Here is a 27,693-nt window from a genome sequence, read left to right on the forward strand (position 1 = left end):
ATGCTCTAGACCCTGGATGAGCATCTTTCTTTATTCAACGTATGAGTTTAAAATACTTCATCAGTTTTCCTCTTCCTTTACCTATTCCGGATATTTTTTTTATGTTTGCAAGGATTATTTAATGTAACAGGCCAGAGTAATAATAGGAAAATTTGTATATTTCATCGAGGAACAGTGTGAAGCCTACTGATACAACTGTGTGGTCGTATACAAAAAATTGTAACAATAAAAACGATTTTTCGCCTTGTGTTTGATGTCTTGTCATTTTTCCTAATTATTTTATCTCACACTGGCTTCTCTGTTAACAACCCTACCCAGCACTGCCTCAAATAACCGGCAGTATTGACAATCGGGGAAATGCGTAATAAAAATGGGGAGTACAACATTTTTCGTTTCTCATTCGCTTTTCCCTTGACCCTTCCGCGCTTGCTGCTGTTCGATTTTATCAATCGCATCGCTAGAATCTCGTTTGATTTCCTTATTAAAATTTTACTTGTTTTGGTGAGTTACTAAAAAAACAACAACCTCCTTTACGACACCACATCCGTCCGGTTGAGACACCCCGCTTTTAAGCCACACAAATGAAAAAAATTTTTTTGCTCTCCTTGTTTTGGAGTTTTAGACATAAATTAGTTCTTGCAAAAAAACAATTTGGCCCTCGCTTCAATAACCAGTGTTTTATTCCCAGACCTCCCTAGGTCGCATAAATATATGAATGAGGAGCGATGCCAATCGTTAAATTAAGCTGATCTACAGCTAAGACATTTTGCACTCAACGCTTATACGCGCACGTGTGTATTGGGCTCCAGTAAATTTAGAACTTTCCTGTCAGCTGAACACTTAAAGGTTCCCTGCAGCTGTAAACTAAGCGCTCTGCTTGCGTCAGCTGGTCCATGATATTTGCGTGATATTTGCCCATAACTCGTGATTAGTTTTGGACGTCTCTATCACTGAAAGCTCACTGAAAGCCTTTTTTGTGCACCGCGGTATCTAATTATAGCTCTGGGTTACGTTTTTGTATCTGGTGACTAATTCATATTCTGCATCGGGCCTATATATCACAGACGATCTCTCAGCTCTTAGCCCAAATCACGGGTCAGTCATTCCAGCAACAGTCCATTCGGCTGAAGTGAGAAGGAGTGCGAAGGTGAGCTATATTTTTAATATAATAGTTCTCTTTAAGAATCGGGAATCACAAAAATCCATTTTTAAATCTGCGTGTTTCTCGCAAAAATATCCATTTAAACTTAAAAAGGGTGAAGGACCTTCCTAAAGGAAAAATATTTTTCCAAAAACATTTTCATACTTTTGCATGGAAATTGCTGAATGCAGGCAAGGAAGTGATGGAATAAATGTTTTTTACTCCTGCATTTAGCGAGGTTTGTCAACTGGGTAGAGTTGTCTTGAAATTAGGAAAAATACATATCTGAACTGCCAAAAAATCGGTTTTTTCCCCTGATGTTGAATAAGGTCTGAGCACGAGTTCTCTCTTTTTGCTTTCCTTTTTGAGGCTTGATTTTGAAGACTTAAAAATATATTTTATGGCTACGATAAATGGAGCTATATTGCGACAGTCTAGAAAGCGTAGATTACGGAGTTATGGAAGAAAAGGTATTTTGTTATTTTAATACATAAAATTCCCTTGATGTCATGATAAGTACCGCCACTTGGATATTTTCAAGGACATCGAAGAGTTCTTGTTCCTAAGATTTATCTTCAATGGCATTGCGTGTGACTCTGAATTATTTCCATTTAGTATGACTATTTCAAAGTAAACTAAACAATTAAAGAAATTTAACATTTAAGTTAAACTTGTTCAATTCCTTTTGCTGATTAATTTACTTTTATAAAAAAGATTAGATGCGTGTTTTGCCGAATTCCTCGCTCTCCTGGAGCAAAGCCTGTTGATAGAGTTGTCCGTACTCTAAAATTTGAACATCACGGAAACTATGAAATTTGAAAAATTTGTCGAGCTCAATCATCCTCGGTATTATAGCAGTACTGCGTCAGAAGCTATGAGGGAGAACTTAAAGGCATAGAGAGTTTTCACACCGTCAACAAGCAGAAAATTCTTTTCACTCGCAGTTTCATACCTTTTCACTTCGTTGCTGTACTTACATCTTTTTTTGGATGGAAAGAGAAGTTAAATTTACTTCCGCGTCGACTAAATTGAGTCAGTTCCACTGAGTGCAGTTTCATTTTTATTTCAATGCGCACCACAAATGCGCATTTCCCTGAGGGAAATGAAATCGTGACTACTGCTGGTTAGGGAAATGAAATCGTGACTACGAGGTTAGCTCAGAAGTGGAATTTTTTTTTTTGCGTCATGAAATCTTTTGTCCACAGAAAGTTTTAAACAAAGCAAACCTACGCATTCAAGGTGTAAAGGTATTCAAGCTATGCGGATTTATTGTTAAAATAAAAAAAGAAATGAGGTGAAGGTTCCCACAACATTTCACAGCATGTAAAAAATGTAATTTTGCCCTTCTAAAAAAGAAAAGAAGTTTGCTTTTTTAAGAAATCAGTAGCACTGAAAGATAAAGGGTCTGAAGTGTTTTTGCTCCTTTTTACAATAACACCATTTGTTTCGCTTTCAAAAGTTTTTGGTAGAGGTCAAAATTAATTGTTTTTCTAGACATCTTATTCAAATTTTTTCTCCAAGATACAGGAAGACTTGATGTACGAGGTCAACGTTGTTCGAACGTGAGAGGTGATAAGTGTTTATTCCTTGCACCATACAGATACGTTGGAAAAAATGTCTTATAATTACGAAAACTGGTTCCTTTAAGGAACAACTCAATTTGTGTCGATAACTCTAACTGAACGGGAACTAGCAATTTTTACCTTCCATAAATAGAATGACCTGACGTTCAAAACAATTTAAAATCAAAGCAATATTTGAGAAACCGGGCTAGTCGAAATTTGATAGCTGTGGGATGATTTGTAAACTAAATCATTATTATTGTTCGAAATTTCTATATAGCTCATAAACGCTACATATGATAATTCTAAGTTATTGTCGAAAATGGTTTAATTTAAATTTGTTTATAAAAAAAAAGCACAAAGGAACTGTAAATTATTCATAGGGTATCAGTTCCAACTATATCAGATCTGATTATCACAATGCAGACGTTGACATTTTAATATTTCAAAATCATTTTGATGAAGGATATGAACTTGGGCATAAACAGAAAGTGGTAGTTCCTAGTTCAAGGTTCATTGGCCGTATCGCTAAAACGGAAAATGCTTATTCGACGTTCACTGAGTCACGTTTATCTTTGTTGATGTTGAAAGGAACTGCCAAACACACGAATTTACAATATTTTTTACAATATCTTTCCATAATACAAATTAGTTCAGCAGTTTTCTTGGTTAAATCTTAGCGCAAAACATAATAAGATATACAATTGATTCTTCTTCGAGGAGTGCCGCCCTGTAGAAGTGCAGTAATTATGTAAATAAGTGAATTTAAGCTTCAAAAGGTAATTAGGGTTCAAAAGTTTAGCATAATTTAAGCTGTTTCTTCTTTTTTTTTCTTCTTCAAATCAGTTTAACAGATAAGGATAAATGAAGTCTCTCCAAGATTGCTTTCAGAGAATTTTGTACAAGTTTGGTGTGATATTTTCTCAGAAAAGTGACGTTATATCATTGTTCTGTTGTTCTTCTTTCTTATCTGTAATCACTAACACAGCCTATCTTGAGTACTCATTTTACAAAGCTGTTCTCGTCACGCTAAAAAAAGATTTTCAGAAAGAACTGAGTTTTATGGTGTTGAGTAGCACTGATAGAGGAGGATTGTTATTTTCACTTTCAACGGATCAATTGGCTTCTAGACATTGCTAACATACCTTAGGCGACAGCCATTGGTTTGACAACCTCTCAAGTTTACTGAGTAAACTGAAAAGTATCACATAACGGTCAACTTAGTACATTAAATACTTCATGTTGATTTTTACAGATACAGATATTTTTCGGAATTGTTAAGAAATTGCCAGAACTCCTTGGAAGTGCAATTCGAAGAAATATTTAGTCTACGAAATCAAAACCATTTCTCTTATCACGTGTATCATTCACATCACTATGTTATATAAGACTCTTCAATTGCAGAAAAACAAGCTATTTTTAAATTTTTCCTACGTTACAACATGCCTTTTCACTTCTTTGCTGTACTTATATCTTTTTTTGGATGGAAATAGAAGTTAAATTTTCTTCCGCGTCAACTAAATTGAGTCAGTTCCAATGAGTGCAGTTTCGTTTTTATTTCAATGCGCATCACAAATGCGCATTTCCCTGAGGGAAATGAAATCGTGACTACGGCTTGTTAGGGAAATGAAATCGTGACTACGAGGTTAGCTCAGAAGTGGAATTTTTTTTTGCGTCATGAAATCTTTTGTCCTCGGAAAGTTTTGAACAAAGCAAAACTACGCCTTCAAGGTGTAAAGGTATTCAAGCTCTGCGAATTTAATGTCAAAATAGAAAACGAAATAAGGTGAAGGTTCCCACAACATTTCACAGCGTGTAAAAAATGTAATTTTGCCCTTCTAAAAAAGAAAAGAAGTTTGCTTTTGTAAGAAATCAGTAGCACTGAAAGATAAAGGGTCTGAAGTGTTTTTGCTCCTTTTTACAATAACACCATTTGTGTCGCTTTCAAAAGTAGAGGTCAAAATTAATTGTTTTCCTAGACATCTTATTCAAATTTTATTCCAAAATACAGGAAGACTTGATGTACGAGGTCATTGTTGTGGGTTTGCCATATTCTTCAACGTTGTTCGAACGTGAGAGGTGATAAGTGTTTGTACCTTGCGCCATTCAGACACTTAGGATTGAGTGGTTGAGACTAAATAAAATGTCTTATAATTACCAAAACTGGTTCCTTTAGGAACAACTCAATTTGTGTCGATAACTCTAACTGAACGGGAACTAGCAATTTTTACCTTCCATAAATAGAATGACCTGACGTTCAAAACAATTTAAAATCAAAGCAATATTTGAGAAACCGGGCTAGTCGAAATTTGATAGCTGTGGGATGATTTGTAAACTAAATCATTATTATTGTTCGAAATTTCTATATAGCTCATAAACGCTACATATGATAATTCTAAGTTATTGTCGAAAATGGTTTAATTTAAATTTGTTTTAACCGTCAGCACAAAGGAACTGTAAATGATTCATTGGGTATCAGTTCCAACTATATCAGATCTGATTATCACCATGCAGACGTTGACATTTTAATATTTCAAAATCATTTTGATGAAGGATATGAACTTGGGCATAAACAGAAAGTGGTAGTTCCTAGTTCAAGGTTCATTGGCCGTATCGCTAAAACGGAAAATTCTTCTTCCACGTTCACTGAGTCACGTTTATCTTTGCTGATGTTGAAAGGAACTGCCGAACACACGAATTTACAATATTTTTTACAATATCTTTCCATAATACAAATTAGTTCAGCAGTTTTCTTGGTGAAGTCAGCGTACCTCCGAGCTTGCTTTCTACATGCACTTAGAAATATGAATAATATGTTTTCCGGCGTCCGTCTTTTCAACTGAGCGGGTTGCGTGAAGGCTGGTTTAGGAAAGCACCTATAGGTTGATGGTACAGTGTATATCAACGAACATGATAGAAATTCGTCGTTCTTGCATCAACTACAGAACCATAAAGCCGCTGTACAGCTAAACTATTCTTTATTCCTCCGCATTACAACACGAACTAACTTTCCTGAAAAGATTTTACACCTTGTGAGCATATTTTTCAAAGTCTCTCAAGGAAGGCAGGCGTTATTACCCCATCAAACTTGACGGGGACAAAAACTCTTTGAAATCGGTGCAGTTGACGCCCATAAATCACGGAAAATGTTTTAATGATATTTTGTTTTCATTATTTCATAATCAGCTCACGTATAGCTTATTTCATCCAGCTATGATCGCATATTTTTAGTCATCTAGGTTGTTTGAATTTATGGTGAGCCCGCAAATCATTATCCAGGGTTAGGGTTAAGGTTTCATTTTTAACCACGCGAAATCTTAGCGCAAAACATAATAAGATATACAATTGATTCTTCTTCGAGGAGTGCCGCCCTGTAGAAGTGCAGTAATTATGTAAATAAGTGAATTTAAGCTTCAAAAGGTAATGAGGGTTCAAAAGTTTAGCATAATTTAAGCTTTTTCTTCTTTTTCCTTCTTCTTCAAATCAGTTTAACAGATAAGGATAAATGAAGTCTCTCCAAGATTGCTTTCAGAGAATTTTGTACAAGTTTGGTGTGATATTAGGGGATGTGACGTTATATCATTGTTCTGTTATATCATTGTTCTGTTGTTCTTCTCTATTATTCAGTCTCATGATTTAATTTTCAATGGAATGTTGTCTTTCTTATCTGTAATCACGAACACAGTCTATCTTGAGTACTCATTTTACAAAGCTGTTCTCATCACGCTAAAAAAAGATTTTCAGAAAGAACTGAGTTTTGTCTTGTTGAGTAGCACTGATGGAGGAGGATTGTTATTTTCACTTTCAACGGATCAATTGGCTTCTAGACATTGCTAACATACCTCAGGCGACAGCCATTGGTTTGACAACCTCTCAAGTTTACTGAGTAAACTGAAAAGTGTCACATAACGGCCAACTTAGTACATTAAATACTTCATGTTGATTTTTACAGATACAGATATTTTTCGGAATTGTTAAGAAATTGCCAGAACTCCTTGGAAGTGCAATTCGAAGAAACATTACTTTAGTCTACGAAATCAAAACCATTTCTCTTATCACGTGTATCATTCACATCACTATGTTATATAAGACTCTTCAATTGCAGAAAAACAAGCTATTTTTAAATTTTGCCTACGTTACAACATGCAATAATGAGCCGGAGGTCACCGAAACGCTGAAGCATAAATAATCACCTGACCAAATTTATTTTGTTCGTGTCCGCCCTCTTGCATATATATTCAGTGACTTCCACATTCTGTTACATTTCGTTCAGTGGTTGTCTTGAACACGACAGGGAAAAGATCGAGAGAGGTAGCCCGTTCTAGGTTAGTCACATTTCAATATTTTTATACTTCATTACCTTTAAAAAATCGTTTTTTTTAACCTCCTTTTAAGACGACCTATAATTTTAAAGTGACATTTTCTTAAAAAAACTTTTTTTTTAACGGATTAGTCATCGCTTACCACGAACAATGATAGGTCATTGAATACCAAGTCTAATTTGTTTCAGAATTGAGATATCGTAAGCTTAGGAGGACTGTATATTTATATTCAAAATGTCCAACTTACTCCAACAAAGCCCATGTTTGTTCCTATAATGGCTGAAAACTTTGAGGAAATGGAGAAAGTCAGTTACTTAAGTATACCGTATATGGGTGTTGCTTCCGTCGATGGAAGATGTGTTACAAAATCGATCGTTTCCAAGTATGAACAATCAAGCGAAGTGACAAACACTATGGAAATTGATATAATCAACTACCTTGTCAACAAAACTAAAACTAGAAAAACTATCGCGAAACATGCAAAGTTCAGAAAAATTTTCAACAGTTGCGAAAATTCTAGCTCCTTGAGATATGTACGCTGTAAAGATGAATGCCGAGTGAAATTTCCTTGTAGTTTGAAGTGGCAAGCGCGTTCAGTGTTTGTTTCATCACATGGTCATGATCGACGATTTCCTTGTATCTTCGCCGTGTCACATGGCTTCCTCAGTGATGACAGTTTCGGTAAATCTGTGTCGCTTCTTCGCCAAATAGTATGGAAATTTCTCAGGAAGCTATAGAGGCGAGTCTTGTAGCTGTTCTTTCGGTTCTTCTCCACATCAGTATATCTGGTCTCCAGTGAATTCGAAGCCATTTTATTTTGCTATACTATCGCCTGCTTAAGTTTCTAGATCAAGAAATAGTAATTATTTGATCTCAAAGTCTGCGTTTGCACGTGTACAGCCGCCTAGAATGCTCGCCTTATGCAACCCCCGGGCATTTGAACTTTTGAACATTTATTCGTCTGATCTCCCGCCCTCCCAGGCAAAAATTACGTTTACGCAGCCCCACTCATGCAATTTTTTTTAAAGAATCTTTGTACCATCAACGAATGTTGTAGAACTTAGCAAAGTCACTTTCAAGCATCTGTTGGAAGTAACCATGAATTGTTATTTAATTTTTCATCAAACAATGGATGCTATACTACCAATTCGATCTGCCCTAAAACTGGAGAAGCACAAAGGCGAAATTGAAAGAAAAATACATTTGCAACTTTCTATTTTCTCTTCTTTGACCGTTACACTTCTTTGACACGTTCCACACAAGAACGGATAAACTACTTGATAAATATGAACAGAAGCAGAGAAGCGTAAACTAACATGTGTAGACAAGATGCTTTATTCAGTGCCTCCCTGCTGATACTCATGACGACTTCAACACGAACAAAATATGTAATTCTGCGAACCCACTTGAGTGGGGTTTGTGCATATGTATGAGCACTGTTACCTAGTAACGCGTGACGTATTTTACGTCAAGTTCCACTGGGAGTCTTAGATGGAAGTGTGTAGTAAAACCTGTTTGGATGCAGTCTGAGAAACTGGGATAGATCGAGAAATTCGAAATGAACTACGTCTGGTGTTTTGACTGTAATCTGGAAAGCTTTGTTTGCTAAGTGGATAAAGATAAAGCAGAAATACTTTAGAAAATAGTTTTGATCTTTGAAAGTCATAAAGATTTCGTCCATGAAAGATTATGCAAATTTACGCCTAAAATTGAAGCGAACCGTAATTTGAACTTTTTGTTGACATAAGTTTGGGTTATATTTAAAAGTAAAAGTCGGTCTTCTTGAAGGGAAAGGTTTCTTCGCTTTCTTTTCCGATTAAGCAATGTTCGATCCCTGATCTCTCGTGGATCACAGACGCGGCGATTCTACTCCGCATTCCAGCCGTCAAAGGAAGCGATCACATAATCATCGTCTACTTCTTCAACAGTGCAGGCACACCAAACTCTTTCTTCATCGACTGCTTCAGCTTTGAAGCCCACAGTTTGTGGAAGTGCCATCACGTTTTTATTCAACTGTGTGTTTAGCTCATGCGATCAAATCAGGTTTGCGATCGATAAAGCCGGTCAACTTGTTTTGATGAAATATATTAAAGTTCACACGGCAACCAGGTGGACAATCAGACATAGTTTGAAGCTACACTGGTTTGCAGATTTAATGAATGTAACCGAAGAAGTTACAATTCATAGACCCAATGAGGGGTCTATGAGTTGTAACTTCTTCGGTTACATTCATTAAATCTGCAAACCAGTGTAGCTTCAAACTATGTTTGTTTTGATGAATCTGCAATCGGTCGCTAGGATACTTAGTGGTGTCCAGTGTCCCTAGGTAATTCAGCTGTAAACTAAGCGCTCTGCTTGCGTCAGCTGGTTCATGATATTTGCGTGATATTTGCCCATAACTCGTGATTTGTTTTGAACGTCTCAACCACTGAAAGCCCACTGAAAGCCTTTTTTGTGCATCGCAGTATCTAATTATAGCTCTGGGTTACATTTTTGTATCTGGTGACTAATTCATATTCTGCATCGGGCCCATATATCACAGAAGATCTCTCAGCTCTAACCCAAATCACGGGTCAGTCATTCTAGCAACAGTCCAATCGGCTGAAGTGAGAAGGAGTGAGAAGGTGAGCTATATTTTTAATATAATAGTTCTCTTTAAGAATCGGGAATCACAATAATCCATTTTTAAATCTGCGTGTTTCTCGCAAAAATATCCATTTAAACTTAAAAAGGGTGAAGGACCTTCCTAAAGAAAAAATATTTTTCCAAAAACATTTTCATACTTTTGCATGGAAATTGCTGAATGCAGGCAAGGAAGTGATGGAATAAATGTTTTTTACTCCTGCATTTAGCGAGGTTTGTCAACTGGGTAGAGTTGTCTTGAAATTAGGAAAAATACATATCTGAACTGCCAAAAAAATCGGTTTTTTCCCCTGATGTTGAATAAGGTCTGAGCACGAGTTCTCTCTTTTTGCTTTCCTTTTTGAGGCTTGATTTTGAAGACTTAAAAATATATTTTATGGCTACGATAAATGGAGCTATATTGCGACAGTCTAGAAAGCGTAGATTACGGAGTTATGGAAGAAAAGGTATTTTGTTATTTTAATACATAAAATTCCCTTGATGTCATGATAAGTACCGCCACTTGGATATTTTCAAGGACATCGAAGAGTTCTTGTTCCTAAGATTTATCTTCAATGGCATTGCGTGTGACTCTGAATTATTTCCATTTAGTATGACTATTTCAAAGTAAACTAAACAATTAAAGAAATTTAACATTTAAGTTAAACTTGTTCAATTCCTTTTGCTGATTAATTTACTTTTATAAAAAAGGTTAGATGCGTGTTTTGCCGAATTCCTCGCTCTCCTGGAGCAAAGCCTGTTGATAGAGTTGTCCGTACTCTAAAATTTGAACATCACGGAAACTATGAAATTTGAAAAATTTGTCGAGCTCAATCATCCTCGGTATTATAGCAGTACTGCGTCAGAAGCTATGAGGGAGAACTTAAAGGCATAGAGAGTTTTCACACCGTCAACAAGTAGACAATTCTTTTCACTCGCAGCTTCATACCTTTTCACTTCGTTGCTGTACTTATATCTTTTTTTGGATGGAAATAGAAGTTAAATTTTCTTCCGCGTCTACTAAATTGAGTCAGTTCCAATGAGTGCAGTTTCGTTTTTATTTCAATGCGCATCACAAATGCGCATTTCCCTGAGGGAAATGAAATCGTGACTACGGCTTGTTAGGGAAATGAAATCGTGACTACGAGGTTAGCTCAGAAGTGGAATTTTTTTTTGCGTCATGAAATCTTTTGTCCTCGGAAAGTTTTGAACAAAGCAAAACTACGCCTTCAAGGTGTAAAGGTATTCAAGCTCTGCGAATTTAATGTCAAAATAGAAAACGAAATAAGGTGAAGGTTCCCACAACATTTCACAGCGTGTAAAAATTTTTTTTTGCCCTTCTAAAAAAGAAAAGAAGTTTCCTTTTGTAAGAAATCAGTAGCACCGAAAGATAAAGGGTCTGAAGTGTTTTTGCTCCTTTTTACAATTACACCATTTGTGTCGCTTTCAAAAGTTTTTGGTAGAGGTCAAAATTAATTGTTTTCCTAGACATCTTATTCAAATTTTATTCCAAAATACAGGAAGACTTGATGTACGAGGTCATTGTTGTGGGTTTGCCATATTCTTCAACGTTGTTCGAACGTGAGAGGTGATAAGTGTTTGTACCTTGCGCCATTCAGACACGTAGGATTGAGTGGTTGAGACTAAATAAAATGTCTTATAATTACCAAAACTGGTTCCTTTAGGAACAACTCAATTTGTGTCGATAACTCTAACTGAACAGGAACTAGCAATTTTTACTTTCCATAAATAGAATGACCTGACGTTCAAAACAATTTAAAATCAAAGCAATATTTGAGAAACCGGGCTAGTCGAAATGTGACAGCTGTGGGATGGTTTGTGAACTAAATCATTATTATTGCTCGAAATTTCTATATAGCTCATAAACGCTACATATGATAATTCTAAGTTATTGTCGAAAATGGTTTAATTTAAATTTGTTTTAACCGTCAGCACAAAGGAACTGTAAATGATTTGTAGGGTATCAGTTCCAACTATATCAGATCTGATTATCACCATGCAGACGTTGACATTTTAATATTTCAAAATCATTTTGATGAAGGATATGAACTTGGGCATAAACAGAAAGTGGTAGTTCCTAGTTCAAGGTTCATTGGCCGTATCGCTAAAACAGGAAATGCTTATTCGACGTTCACTGAGTCACGTTTATCTTTGCTGATGTTGAAAGGAACTGACGAACGCACGAATTTACAATATTTTTTACAATATCTTTCCATAATACAAATTAGTTCAGCAGTTTTCTTGGTGAAGTCAGCGTACCTCCGAGCTTGCTTTCTACATGCACTTAGATATATGAATAAAATGTTTTCCGGCGTCCGTCTTTTCAACTGAGCGGGTTGCGTGAAGGCTGGTTTAGGAAAGCACCTATAGGTTGATGGTACAGTGTATATTAACGAACATAATAGAAATTCGTCGTTCTTGCATCAACTACAGAACCATAAAGCCGCTGTACAGCTAAACTATTAAAAGATTCTCTATTCGTCCACATTACAACACGAACTAACTTTCCTGAAAAGATTTCACACCTTGTGAGCACATTTTTCAAAGTCTCTCAAGGAAGGCGAGCGTTATTACCTTATCAAACTTGACGGAGACAAAAACTCATTGAAATCGGTGCAGTTGACGCTCATAAATCACGGAAAATGTTTTAATGATATTTTGTTTTCATTATTTCATAATCAGCTCACGGAGAGCTTATTTCATCCAGCTATGATCGCATATTTTTGGTCATCTAGGTTGTTTGAATTTATGGTGAGTCCGCAAATCATTATCCAGGGTTAGGGTTAAGGTTTCATTTTTAAACACGCGAAATCTTAGCGCAAAACATAAGAAGATATACAACTGATTCTTCTTCGAGGAGTGCTGCCGTGTAGAAGTGCAGTAATTATGTAAATAAGTGAATTTAAGCTTCAAAAAGTAATGAGGGTTCAAAAGTTTAGCATAATTTAGGCTGTTTTTTTCTTTTTATCTTCTTCAAATCAGTTTAACAGATAAGGATAAATGAAGTCTCTCCAAGATTGCTTTCAGAGAATTTTGTACAAGTTTGGTGTGATATTGGGGGATGTGACGTTATATCATTGTTCTGTTATATCATTGTTCTGTTTTTCTCCTCTATTATTCAGTCTCATGATTTAATTTTCAATGGAATGTTGTCTTTCTTATCTGTAATCACGAACACAGTCTATCTTGAGTACTCATTTTACAAAGCTGTTCATATCACGCTAAAAAAAGATTTTCAGAAAGAACTGAGTTTTGTCTTGTTGAGTAGCACTGATAGAGGAGGATTGTTATTTTCACTTTTTTATTTTCGAAGAAATATCAGTTTAGTCTACGAAATCAAAACCATTTCTCTTATCACGTGTATCATTCACATCACTATGTTATATAAGACTCTTCAATTGCAGAAAAACAAGCTATTTTTAAATTTTTCCTACGTTACAACATGCAATAATGAGCCGGAGGTCACCGAAACGCTGAAGCATAAATAATCACCTGACCAAATTTATTTTGTTCGTGTCCGCCCTCTTGCATATATATTCAGTGACTTCCACATTCTGTTACATTTCGTTCAGTGGTTGTCTTGAACACGACAGGGAAAAGATCGAGAGAGGTAGCCCGTTCTAGGTTAGTCACATTTCAATATTTTTATACTATTACCTTTAAAAAATCGTTTTTTTTTAACCTCCTTTTAAGACGACCTATAATTTTAAAGTGACATTTTCTTAAAAAAACTTTTTTTTTAACGGATTAGTCATCGCTTACCACGAACAATGATAGGTCATTGAATACCAAGTCTAATTTGTTTCAGAATTGAGATATCGTAAGCTTAGGAGGACTGTATATTTATATTCAAAATGTCCAACTTACTCCAACAAAGCCCATGTTTGTTCCTATAATGGCTGAAAACTTTGAGGAAATGGAGAAAGTCAGTTACTTAAGTATACCGTATATGGGTGTTGCTTCCGTCGAAGGAAGATATGTTACAGAATCGATCGTTTCCAAGTTTGTGATTTCCAAGTTCTGATTACGCTTAGTTTAGCAACCATTAGGTTTGAACCTTCGCAAAAACAACGTTCGTGATTTCTTCAGCTCTAGTTTATTTAGATATATGAAAAGCAACAAGAAATTCATAGAAATGTTTATGGGGTACAGAAGCAGTTATTTTTTCCTTTCGCAAATTTTGAAAACTGAAAACTCCAAGAAACGAATATTGAACTCTCAACTTTCAGCTGTGGTATAGCATTCAACATGCTCAATCGAGTGTCCTTTTTGATCTGTCGTCAAGAATTTCACTTTTTCGATCCTTCATCTCTTTCTGGGAAAAGGCTACGCAAAGATTACAATTCAATGTCACCTGTGAGCAGAATCCCCGCACTGAACACGAAAAAAGTTTTTACCGAGGCAAGTTTAGGTTTTGTTTCTTTGCGATCTTTCGCTGCCTGTGGACCTAAGGCAATTTGCTATGCCCTGGTAAGCTTTCGATGGTTAGAATATATCAATGATTTGGTCGAAAAGCGTGTATTTGTACATGTCTTAAAAAAATTAAATTTATCACTCTTTGTTCCGTGTAACTGACAGAGAAAATTGAAGCGACTTTTTCCCGTTTGATCTGCTTTCTGGTGAAACACGTTTAAAAATGTCAGTACATGTTCCGCATATGTTCTACACGTTTCTGGCCTTAAGACTTGGAAATGACATCTCAAAACACTGTGCTCACTGTCACCTAGTAAGCATATTGAAATGCGTACAGCCGTTGTGGAGCAAGCAGAGTCCAAATATTTTTATAGGCGTGAGTTTAGGTATTTAATTCTACTTTGTGAAAAGATCACGGTCCGACGGGTGTTATCAATAGATCGACTCCAAGCAAAAGGTTCACCGCCCTTTATAAGATAAAAAATTGTTTGTGGACCTTACGCTTCATGCGTTGCCTTTTTTCGGTGGGCAAGATCCGAAAGGTTTTGAAAACAACCAAATCAATGTGACTTGAAAGGAACCATTGATTATGCTTTCGGGAGCACATGATAGAATAGAGAGGTCAGATGGGCATGCTTCTGTTTCTGAAAATTAACCTCTTATTCATTGCTTCTGTTCTTACGACACAATACTTTTAGTTGGAGAGTTAACTCCAAGCGGAAGCTTTCCTCGCAATTTGTGAGATGATGCAATGCTCTCCTCGAAAATGCACTGAGATTCTTGCAAGATACGCTTTCCTTTACCGAAAGAGATTTCTTCTGAAAACTGAATATCACAACAAAATGAGACGGTTCCCATTCTTTATCGATGTGTGTGGAACTGAGCAGTTACGAGCCATGTTTATCACACAAAAAATTTTAAGATATTTTCTCTTCGCTGTTAGGTAGTCTTCCTTTAGAGAAAAAAAACTTATGCTCGCGTCCAAGAGACGATAAAGTGGAACAATTGACGTGTGTTAACGCGTCAAGGTGAACACACCCTTCTACAAACAATAGGCAGTCTGGAGCCAATGGTCTTAATGGCTAGATTGGCTTTCCTTTACCGAAAGAAATTCCTTCTGACAAATGAATTTTACAGAAAAATATGACAGTTCCCATTCTTTATCGATGCGTGTGGAACTGAGCAGTTAAGAGCCACGTTTATCACATAAAAAAATTTAAAAATATTTTCTCTTCGCTGTTGGATAGGCTTCCTTTAGAGAAAAAAACTTATGCTCGCGTCCGAGAGACGATAAAGTGGAGCAAATTAACGTGTGTTGTCGCTTCTGGAGCCAATGTTCTCAATGGCTAGATACGCTTTCCTTTACCGAAAGAGATTCCTTCTGACAACTGAATATTACAGCAAAACAAGACGGTTTCCATTCTTTATCGATGTGTGTGTAACTGAGCGGTTAAGAGTGACGTTTATCACACAAAAAAATTTAAGATATTTTTTCTTTGCTGTTGGATAGACTTCCTTTAGAGAAAAAAAAATTATGCTCGCGTCCAAGAGACGATGAAGTGGAGCAATTAACGTGTGTTAATGCGTCAAGGTCAACACGCTCTTCTACAACCGATAGGCAGTCTGGAGCCAGTGGTCTCAATGGCTAGATACGCTTTCCTTTAACGAAAGAGATTCCTTCTGACAACTGAATATTACAGCAAAATAAGATGCTTCCCATTTTCTATCGATGTGTGTGGAACTGAGCAGTTAAAAGCCACGTTTATCACACAAAAAATTTTAAAGATATTTTCTCCTCGCTGTTGGATAGACTTTCTTTAGAGAATAAAACTTATGCTCTCGTCCAAGAGACGATAAAGTGGAGCAATTAACGTGTGTTATCGCTTCAAGGTGAACACACTCTTCTACAAACAGTAGGCAGCCTGGAGCCAATGGTCTCAATGGCTAGATGGCTTTAACGGCTAAAGGTTAAAATTTTGGCAATTTTGCGGTTAACAGTAAATATATTTGTTCGTTCTAATCATTAGAATTTTTTTACGGTTAACTTCTTTTACGACTATCAGTTAAAATTCGTCGTTTTTAAATCTAACGGCTAAATTTTCAGGCCGTCTTAAGGCTATATATCGGTTAACCTCAATGAGACTCGCATGATCGGCGCTCATTTACGACATCGTCAAATCACGAACAATATCTAGAATTCCCGAGATGTATCATTTTCTTTTGTCTGTTTTGTTCGTTCATTTCTATTTGTTTTGTGTCCTGTTGGAATCTCTCTTTGCTGGCCCTCTATACCAAACAAAATTTTGTTACAAAAAGCATCACTCGCCGCTGTTGTTAAATGACTCCATTTCCAACGGCTAGCTATGAAAAAAAGAAAAAATACATTGTTCGTTTGAAAACTCTCTTCTTGAAAAGTTTTGATTGAATGTACTCATTATTCAAACTGAAAAACGTGTAACACTGCATGAAAATCGATGGTCAGACATGGCTGGTCACAGGGGCATGTCCCTCCCTCCTGTCAAATCACGAACAATATCTAGAATTCCCGAGATGTTTCATTTTCTTTTGTCTGTTTTGTTCGTTCATTTTTATTTGTTTTGTGTCCTGTTGGAATCTCTCTTTGCTGGCCCTCTATACCAAACAAAATTTTGTTACAAAAAGCATCACTCGCCGCTGTTGTTAAATGACTCCATTTCGAGCGGCTAGCTATGAAAAAAGGAAAAAATACATTGTTCGTTTGAAAACTCTCTTCTTGAAAAATTTTGAGTGAATATACTTATTATTCAAACTGAAAAACGTGTAACACTGCATGAAAATCGATGGTCAGACATGGCTAGTCATAGGGGCATACCTCTTTATTCAAATGCTGTTTCCTATACAATCTTACTGAGACGCAAATTATATGACTAGAAAGTTTTATGTTTAAATATGCACACATATCCCGTTGTACATCAATCTTAATCATGAGTTAAGTGACGTGACTGCACGTCTAATCGATAAATTGACCTTGCTGGACTGGCGAAGAAAGAAAGACTTTTAAACGATCAGTCAAATGAAATTAAAACATTGATTGAAAATTTAGTATTTATGTTCTCGGAAAGTGCAACGGAGCCGTGGGTGTGCAGGGCAGAACGTTTTTTTCACTGACCGACAACAAGGTCTTGTACATGTCAACCAGACGGGTTGCCGTGAGCCGGTCTAGAAAAAGGCATCCGGCTCCGCACACTCGCCGCTAAGTTGCATTTTTGGTAAACGTAAATCTCAGCCAAACATTTTCATAAGTAAATTTAATGTTGCATTTACACAGATTTGTGAACACCTTAATACTAGTTACCTCAGACTGCTGAGTTACCGCCATGTCTTTCGAAGGTGGTACGAAGTACATGTTTTCATATTTTATGTTTTCGACGTATAGGCTTGAGCTTTATATATATATATACATATATTTGACGGTGCAAGTGTATGCGAATAATGAAGTTTCTCACTGAATTAACAGGATTCATCAATCTCGCTGATATCTCGGATACGTCTACAGAAATTGGGAAGTAAGTATAATTTTTCCTTAATTGTGATCAAAAGCGATTTTGACTGAATGCATCATATAAATTACCTTTTTGGGCTGTAGGCCATTCCGTTTTGTATTTCGTGCTATGAAGAGCTTTGAACCATTCCTCCTCTGTGTAAACAGTGCGAGCTTGGCTTGCAAGTCACGTTAGTATAACAGTCGTTGCAAATTTGTACTTTAAAGAATAAACGATTCGAAAACGAAATATATTTACCGAGTTATAAAAGAAAAGTGTCGTTGTTTTGGGGAAATAGTCAAAACGTTTTTTTGTCGAAAGAATAGTCCTTCAGTCCTATTGTCATCAGAAGAGGGTCTCAACTGGTTTAACTGTTAGCCTTAACACGGCAAAAAAATATAGTCTTTAGGCGTAAAAATTGACAAATTTTAACTGTTAGTCGTGAAAAAAAAGTTTATTTTAAACATTTTTGTTTTAACCGTAACCGAAAGAAATTAACCGTTAGCCGCAAAATGGCCAAAAGCAGACCTTCTCATAGCAGAATCGTCCATGTAACAGTCCATCATAATATTCAATATATATGTTAATTGATTAAATAATAAAAAAAACCTCATTGCAGCCAACAGTCATCGGAGGCAACGTCTTGTACAAGTTTAGAGTTTTCCCAATTAGAAGAACTGATGGATAAAGTCAGGAAATTTGTTCGGGAAAAGGGAGTTATGGTGAGTTTCTGAAACTTTTTGTGCTAATTATCATTGCCATTTATAAATTTATTACTGTCTTGAGTAAAAGTTGAGAAGTTCGCGGACGCTTTTCCTACATTTTAACACCGTGATTTGTAAAGAGAATAAGACAGATGGTAAGTTTTGAGCTCGGCATAGAAATAGAGAAAGATGTTTTTTGTCATGTCACGAGCGTGGGACAAAGAAAAAAAGACTGGGGAGAGCGTGGGACAAAGAGAAAAATTTCTGAGTTGACAAGACGAAAAACATCTTTCTCTATTTTGGCACATTTTCGTCCAACAGAATTTTTGAAACGCTGAGAGGATAAAATTAGTAAGACAATTCCAGATTGCACTGTATTGTAGAGACTCCATCATGCTTTATTTTCAGCGTTAGATGCTTTAAAATTGAGTTGAATATTGTGGTACTTTTTATCGAGATTGAAAGAAATATTTGTCTTTGAACAAAACTTTCGAAGTGATTTTAACATTTTCAAATAGAAACATTGAAATTCGAATGGTTTATTGCCTGATCAAGGCATGAAAAAGTTCAACGACACAAACAGAGCCAAATTAAAATTAAAAATATTTTATTTGTCGATCGTCTTCCTTGTGTCTTTTGCAATACCTAGAAAGGCGCGTTTACCAGTCATTGTGTTTCGATTTCAGAATAACGCATTATTAACGCGGAAAGGAGTGGTTATTGTCTAGTAGCACGAAAAAGCAAAGTAATTGACTTGGTTCAAACATCCAGTTGGCTGAGGGTGTATGCCCTAACAACGTGTTATAGTGGTACTGATCAATTGACGTGTTGAGATTGCTTCTGTTGTCGTGCTTAACAATATTTGATGTATAAATGACTGTAAATAAATGAAAATTGTACATGTGAACTGCGGATAAAGAAGTGATTATGAAGCAATCTTCGCAGTAATGAACATTACCTGAGCAGCAGTGAAAATAGCGCCTGGAAAAAAAACTCACCTTTACGGGATTTGAGCCCATGACCTCAGCGATATCAGCGCAGTGCTCCGGTAAATGTTCGCGCATGCTCAACATGTTCGTTACGGGACGTGAATCATCCACTGATATTCAGTTTTCATTTAAAGGTAGAAGACCATTTCCATGAATATGATCCGCTGAGGACGGGAAATGTCAGTCCCAGTGATTTCAAAAAAGTTTTCACGGATGCATTTCAGGATCTTCTAACTGATGAACAAGTGGAAGAAATTCTGAGTTTTTACCGCGATCATGACAATCCTGAAGTCTGCAATTGGTCAAAGTTCCTCCATGATGCTGAAATTGGTAATTTATTTTGTTAGACCTGACTTGGCAAATGATATGCACATGGTAGTAACCGAGAGAGTCAAATCTGCATTCAAACTTTGCTGAAGCATTTCCGTTCCGTGCAGACCCTGAGAGACGCTCTTTAGCTCTCCCTGTTGAGTCAATGCGTATCCCTGAAAATCCGACCACATACGATAAATGAACTTTAACCCTTTGAATACCGTGAGTGACCGAGATAGAATTTCTCCTCACTATATCTATAAAATATCATGCAGACAAGTAATTAGAATATAGAAAAATATCAGTTATGGGATTACTGATTGATCCGATACCAAATTCTCCAAACTAACATAATGAGAATCATTTGACAGACAGTAAGGAGAATTACTTATGAGATCTTGGGAGTTAAAGGGTTAAAGGGAAGATTCCGTTATATCGTAGTACAGTGCAGCAATAGCCTCATTAATAGTTCCTTCTCCCTCATTTCTTGGAAGCTAAGACTTTACTGCTTTACCTCAAAATATTCCTACAGATCCACATAAGGAAGCATCACTGAAGGACAGCTCTCCTTCTCAATTACCGAACAGGTAAGAGTTTTCTGGATTTTCTCTGACTTAACTTTCGTTACCATCGGGAGATCATTTCCGAGGCTCAGAAAATTTAAAAATTTCGTCAAATTTTGTCTCTGCCCTCACGTCACAATTTGTCTTCTGAGAGTTTGATTAAGTGCCTATTTCAAATCAGATCGATCAACAGAGTTACTTCCCTCTCAAAATGCAGTTGCAGGGCTCAGTTTCCCCCTAGATACTAATTGGGCACCTGCTGCCACGGGTTCGAATCTTGTCGGTGTATGAATATTTTCAGGCCACTTCTTTCTTGGGATTTTCTCCAAATTTAGTTCACTTGTAAGTGAGAGGAGATCATTTCATTATTCATTGCCAACGGTAAAGATTAAAAGAAAAAGAAACACATAGGAAAATATTTATTTATATATTATATGTCTGAAGCAGTGGGATGGATGACACACAGTTACAAGGAAGAAAAGTTTTTCAGCCTCTTAGCACCCCAGGCAAAGGCAAAGAGGATTTAAAGGTGAGACGCTTGTACTAAAAGCTTCAAACAAGCATCGGTGATTTTAAAGTCAAGAATGGAAAAAAAAAAGAAAGAATTTAACCTCTCTAAGGGATTCATCAAAGTTTGTGATAAAATCATGTCTTAAATCTCCAGAGACATTATCGTTAAACTTAGCTCAGAATAGACTTCAACCTTGCACTTTTTTTGAGGAAAAACTTTTCGTGTAGCGCAGGTCTGGGGCTAAAAAAGATTCAAGCGTTATTCATGAATCAAGATAAAAGAATATTTTATTCTACAACGTCTTCTCAGACATTTTCTGAGTGGGATGAAGAGTGACCCGTTTCGCTAGCACATGTCATTGAAGTAACGTTCAGACCACACGCAGTTTTATCATGTTAATTATTGTTTTTTTTCATTTTCCATTTTAAAAGGAGGTGGAATACGGCCATGAAGAAACAGAGCAACCTTCAAAAAGGGGCGAAAGTTCAAAACAGTCACCTGGATTTTTCATTGAAGTTTCCGACGGTCAAGAGGATCAAGTGGTGACCTTCAACAAGACCACCTCTCTCGTCCGCCAACGTTGGAAGCGATTTTCCATTTCATACGAAGCTATAGTCTGGGCCGTGTTTCTGCTGGTGACAACGTTGTGTATCGTGGATCACTTTATATTCAATGGTGATGTGGTGCTCGGAAGAAGTGGTAAACTCCCAAAACGCATCTGGGGAACCAACATAGGAGAAACTTTAACCAATGTGGTGTGGGCTGTCACTGCTCGACTGATTATTACCTCTCAGAACTTGATGTTCTATACGATGATGTGGTGTTTGCCAAATTTCATCAGTGAGGTCACTCCAAACTGGATCACTGTGGATGGAATCCGCGAGGTTCATTCAAGAATGCATACTTTTGCTGGGATATTCCTGATTGCCGTTCCGTCCCTTGCCCATGTTCTCGTAATATTTGTACCACCCCTAATTGACGGAACCGAGCTGAAATATTATCCGCCAAGCACCTTTAACTATAGCACGTCTCCGGATCACTTAAACTGGACGAAGCCCTGGGACCCAGCAGCTGTGGAAGGCTGGACTTTTAACGACCACATAGGAGTTCATCTAACTTCAGACGAGATCTACCGTTTTGTGCTGATGATCGTTCTTTTCTGCTTCTTCTTTCCCCTCAGCAGATCCAACTACGCCAATCAAAGAAGCTACTCTTTGGCAATGGCCCTGCATATCTTTGCCGGTATCTGGTACGCTATCGACAACATTCGGAAGATCACTCACGGACTGGCCCATGTTACCAACCTTCCAATACTCATTATCTGGTGCGTTGACAGGTTGGTCTCCATTTACTTTTATCGACGCCACGACGGTCACATTGTTGAAAAAGAAGTCATTGGTAAAGATTACGTCATTCTGTATGTCAAACTCGACAAAGACGTGAAATATACTGTCGGCGACGTTTACTATCTTCTGCACCAACCGAAAGGAAGCACTGGAATAGCGCCACAACGGTCTCATCCCTTCACCACCTTTGCTAACATGACAAAAAATTCAACCTGGGACATTGGTTTCGTAATATCGATTATGGAGGACGATGACCAGCTCTGCCTCCCTTGGACTCATTGGCTCGCCTATAGTACTGGAGACGTCACTTTCCGTACGTGGGGACCTTATCGCTCATCTGTCTCAAAGTTGTACCACCAGCTGGTGTCAAACGTGCCCTCGCCTTCTCACTACGTTCTGTTCGCAACCGGGTCTGGCTGTGGCTACGTATTAGATGTTCTGAGCTGTCTAGCCCACAAAACAGAAGCGCGTCTCAGAGGAAACGAAATAGGAGAAGAGAAGAGGATCGATATCTTCTACTCAGTCCGCTGTAAAGCGTTGTACCATTTCCTTCGGAAACCTATAGACGAACTCCTGGAAAAGATCAGAGAGAAGAATGTTGCTTCCATAAACTTCCGCTTTTATGTCACCAGTCCAGAGGAAGAAACGAGCGAAGAAAATGCAGCCGAAAGCCAGTTTCAGCTCATCAAAGGTAGGATAGATTTTGAAAAAGCCCTCAAGTCTACAACTACGAAATCTTGCTGCTACTTTGTGGGTAGGCCAGAAATCGCCGAAACTGTGGAGAAAATTTGCAAGAAGAAAGGTGTAACGCTGGTGAAGGATTTCACGAACGGCAGAGGACATAAAAAAGATCGACATTTATTGTTAAGGTACCTCAAGATTAGTTTCTGGGCCATTTTCTTCACAATCGCCTTTTGTGTTGCCGCAAATATTGTTATAGATGTTAGAAGTATCAAACATTCTCTTAAGACGTAAATACAACGAGGTAACTCAAAACAAAACCTTGTTTAAATAATGATTGTAGATATATGAAAATCATATATGTGCAGTGCGGTGAAGAAACGAATATAAGAGATCCTCGCAGCTATAAGCACTACTGAACTAGTAGTTGAAATAAAATGTGAAAAAAATTATAGGCTCGTACGGGATTTTAACCCATGACCTCTGCGGTAGAGCGCTGCACCGGTATCGCAGAGGTCATGGGTTCAAATCCCGCACGGGCCTGAATTTTTTTCAGTTCTTATTTCAAATACTAGTTCAGTAGTGTTTACAGCTGCGAAAAACCTTGTTTGTCGGATAGACGACAGTAATTCAGTTATTCGAAATAATCTTAAGTTGGGATAGGCAACAGAAATAAGCTGTGCGCTCGTAAAGACTAATCGGTTAGCTCAGTGGTGTCTATAGCCGCGAAAAACCTTGTTTAATGTTTAGACGACAGTAATTTAGTTACTCGAAATAATCTTAAGTAAGGAGAGGCAACAGAAATAAGCTGTGCGCTCGTAAAGACTAATCGGCTGTGCACGCACAGAAAAAAAATTTAGTAAACAACATTTATGGCCAATAGCAATATTGGGTTCCGATAATTCAATGCTATGGATAGTAGACAGTTGTGGAACGGTAAACAAAATCTCTCATTAGACCGTTCTGAACCTCGATTGCTTATTCGCATTGAATTTATCAATTCATTTTTCTATTGTATTATGCTGTGCTAATTTTAGAATCAATTTAGACTTTTTTCGAAGTTTTTAGTTTATTCATTCAAGGACCCATGAATTTACTTTTTTCTTAATTATTCGTGTGTAGATTGAAAAAGTTAATGCTTTGTTTAGCTCAAAGAAAGAAAATTTAAGTGAATCATGGATTAGGATATCACTGTTAGACTTTTTTTTAGTTTACAGGACATCAGGGGATCCCGATCCTTGCGCATGCGTTGAATAAAGCAAGGAGTTTATGAGCCTGATTTTCATTTATTTTAGGTTTTCATTTTACGTCTAGTTTGCTTCATGCTTGTTTTAAAGAATTAATTTTACCCTCTTGTTTCTGATATAAGTGCAGAAACACTTTAAATTCATAGCCTACTGCGAGAGAAAATAGTTCTCTTGCTTATTTACTGACATTAGCTTGTAATACGAAGCTACTGAGCGGAAAATAAAGATGTGTTCTGTCTTAAAGGCCCGTTTTCACCCTTGGTGCAACACGCGTCTCGACCCAATTTCTTGTAACACGGAGCTGCGCTCAAAAGGCAAAACCACGATAAAACTATCGGTATCGTAAATTTGTTGATAATATACTTAACCGATTATCCTATTTTGAGACCATGGAGAGGTTAAACGAAAAAATGGGACAGCTCAAAGCTGAATTTATTTCAAGAGATGGGCTAAGATTTAATGAAAGAAAAAAAAACATGAATGCTTCAGTAACGATTCAACGATTTGTCATTGTAATGTCGAGTAAAATTGCTTTGAATTGTAAAATTTTCCCTTGGCTAAGATTAAGACAACATTTTTATAAACTTCAAAGCTGGCCGGTTACAATATACAATTCGTCAAAATAAATCATCAGCATTCGTTACTCTGTGAGATCTTTTAGAATTATGTTTAAGGCAGCTTAAATACCAATCTTACCCTGAGAAACTTCTTGGATTGTCAGACAGTGTCTTTTGTATGGCCTATGTTTGGTACCACTGTCCTTGTCTTATCACAGGCGGCCCAAACTCCAGCTGTGAGATGATCATCTTGCGAAATAAATAAGAGTCATGGCAAAATCATAAGAGAAGCCTAGGGCTGCACACTCCATTTCCGAACGCCCGATCTTATGCAATAAACCTAGAAATGGATAACTCGCTAAAATGGGTTCTTTTCAACATAGTAAGCGGTCAGATAACAAGCGATGCACTGTGGAAGTAAGGTGATTATTTTTATTGAGAATTTGACTGATTTTTTCATTCCCAAGAGCGGTCGTAAATATTCCCATACAAACTCTTATAATTTCGCCATGACTCTTATTTCGCAAGATGATAATCCCACAGCTGGAGCTTGGGCCGCCTGTGGTATTATTTACCATACATCACCACATTTTCCTCTAAGCGTTTTCCTTGGGAGCTACCGGATGTTATCAAAATCTAAAATTCAAGACTCCTTGTTATTCTTCTCCGCTGCAGTATTTCTTTAAGGGGGCCAATTAAAGAAAGGCTATACGTGATTATAGAGGTCTAAAGCTTTGCTAAAGAACTAAAAATATCATTCATAAATAGATACAAGCTTACAGCTTTTCAAAACTTTCCTTTGTTTGTATATCCGTAACGTAGAATTCCATGAAGACCAACTCTTTATTTTAGGAAATTGAATTATGTAATTAGGATGCAAAGCAGGAGATGGTGTCTTGCAAAGCCAGTCGACTGATCGCATGAAAGATTGTTAGCGCGCAAACAATACAACATTCCATATTCACCATAGCTAACTGAAGTAGTGCTTCCTGAAATGATTACCGCGAAGGATAATTACCAGTGCTGAGTATAAACTATTCTTTTTTTTAACATTTACTTACAGAGAAACAGCCAATTGGATGGAGCTGTTTTAATGTCCCATTGACGTATATATCACTCGTAACAATATCATAAAACAAATATTTTGTTTTCATATCTGCTATGTTTGCGCAGTTCCCGTTGCATGTTAATCGACTTCAGTCAAAGTAGTTGATATCGTTAGTTGACGGAATTTACTTAAAGATTAAGGAAGGCTATTCAGCTTACAGATGTGGGAACACGGGAATGCACGACAATATTCGCTTTCTAATTTGATTCCTGGGCGTACCAGAATGGCGTATTCGACACTACGAAATATAAGCCTCTCTTGGCGAAGAGATAGGCGTGAACGGCAAGACAATTTTTCAGTTATCTACCTCGGAAGCGTGCAGATATTGTGCCCTATTGGCGAAGGAATTTGCGGTTCTGTTGAGGAGATATTTGAGAACTGTAAGGCGAAACTGAAGCAGAAATTGCTTCCAAAACAAACTTTACAGATCAAGGACAATTGCTTTGAACTTTGCTTTAACGAAGGCGAGGATCAAGGTACGAAGATTGTTTATGATTTCAGCCGAATTATTTATTGCGGAGTTGACAGCAAACGGCGAAAGATTCTGGTGTTCAATTATCATCATCTCGAGGGAGAAAGCGAGGTTTTCTTAACGCAAGCGTTCTTGTGCGAGACAAAAAGTGAGGCGAAACGACTGGCGTGTACTGTGGCCGAATATTTCCAAAGCTTAAAATGCGTTGACGCCCACGAATACGACGGTGATGAGAATGGAAACCGTGCAGGATTAGAACTGAACGAGATATCAGAAGGTCAAACGTGCGGCCAGGATGATGGAGGAATTGTTAGAAAATCCAATTCTGAGAGTGATATCGAGTTGGAATGAATGTGAGCTGATATAACAAGGCACTTTTCAACCTAGGAGATAATTCCCTATAACTATGACCGAGGGATGCCAATTTCTCTCACGATCTGAGATAGCTTTATATAATTTGAGTTCTTTACGACAAGAGAATTTATCAAGTATGGTTGAACTTTTGATCAGCTCAACGAGATTAAGCATTTGATTTTCAGTTATTCTTTGCGTCGGTAGCAGTGCATACAATAAATTTTGCGCAAACACTATTCTTGTAAATATGTAGATTGGATGACAAAGCGTAGGATATGTTTGCTTGTGTTGGTGTGGTAAAGCATTCCTACGGAACGAGTAAATTGTTAAAAAAAAATTCCGAAGTGAAGGGTTTTCCGCTTCGGTACAGTTTAGGCCATGGAGAAAACAGTGGCACAAACAATTGCATGTTACCTATCAGTTGCATTATAGTTGTACTAGTGAGTCTGATCCATGTATCAGTTGGCGATATCATCGGCGAAAGCTTGCAAGCTTATTTTCAACACTGTAGCTTGAGGCCTCACTGATTTGAGACACTGAATTACAGAGAATTAAAACGTTTGTGTCGATAATCCTCTGATGTAAGGATTTTCTCTAATTCTTTCGTTGGACAGCATTTCATTGTTTGATATTTCGGAAAGGTTAACGCCGACATTAAAACGGCCTTGCAAGTTTAAAGACAAAAGAATCACGTAGTCACATTTTGCAACGTCTTAAAACCTGTGTTTACATTCTGGTTAAACCGAAACACGCAAAGATTGTTTTTAAACAGTGACCACCCGTCTATGGATGACGCAAACCTCAGAATATCACTTTCAAAAGGGCCTGCTGTCGCATTTTAATGCAAAAAAAAAAACAGTCCTTCCGACTTTCTTATCAAATCAAGGGCGAAAATGCCTTCGGTATCCGAAAGAAACACATACGGATGAAATTACGAGTAAGGAGGATGAAATATCACATGCAAACCGTAAGATGTATCCACAGACCCTTTTAAACGAAACCCAGCGGATCGTTTCTCTTCTCTTTTCTCAGGTTAACCCTTTAATTCCCAAGATCTCATTAGTAATTCTCCTTACCGTCTGCCATTCAATTCTTATAATGTCAGTTTGGAGAATTTGGCATTGGATCAATGAATAATCGCTAATTGATATTTTATTTTATTCTCATCACGTCTATGCTTGATGTTGTAAAGATGTTGTAAGGAGAAATTCTCTCTTGGTCACTCATAAGAGTTTAAGGGTTAATAG

General features: G+C 37.2%; 1 protein-coding gene across 11 annotated transcripts; it reads left to right on the plus strand.

The window, feature by feature from the left end:
* The first annotated feature begins 773 nt into the window (after positions 1-773).
* Positions 774-24,210, plus strand: LOC131791184 (uncharacterized). Of its 11 annotated transcripts, none has more exons than XM_066173425.1 (9): positions 774-1,147; positions 9,568-9,649; positions 17,389-17,453; positions 17,578-17,626; positions 18,222-18,324; positions 19,430-19,625; positions 20,140-20,194; positions 20,615-20,699; positions 21,113-24,210. In XM_066173425.1, exons 3-9 carry the CDS (start codon positions 17,438-17,440, stop codon positions 23,000-23,002), a joined length of 2,394 nt encoding a protein of 797 aa, XP_066029522.1. In that variant the 5' UTR covers positions 774-1,147; positions 9,568-9,649; positions 17,389-17,437; the 3' UTR covers positions 23,003-24,210. The 11 variants fall into 11 exon arrangements, with proteins under 11 accessions (XP_066029522.1, XP_066029523.1, XP_066029529.1 ...); XM_066173424.1 differs by lacking the exon at positions 774-1,147 and adding an exon at positions 6,966-7,028; XM_066173426.1 differs by lacking the exon at positions 9,568-9,649.
* The last annotated feature ends 3,483 nt before the right edge of the window (positions 24,211-27,693 follow it).

This window comes from Pocillopora verrucosa, chromosome 10 (assembly GCF_036669915.1).
Source record: "Pocillopora verrucosa isolate sample1 chromosome 10, ASM3666991v2, whole genome shotgun sequence".
NCBI lineage: Eukaryota > Metazoa > Cnidaria > Anthozoa > Scleractinia > Pocilloporidae > Pocillopora > Pocillopora verrucosa.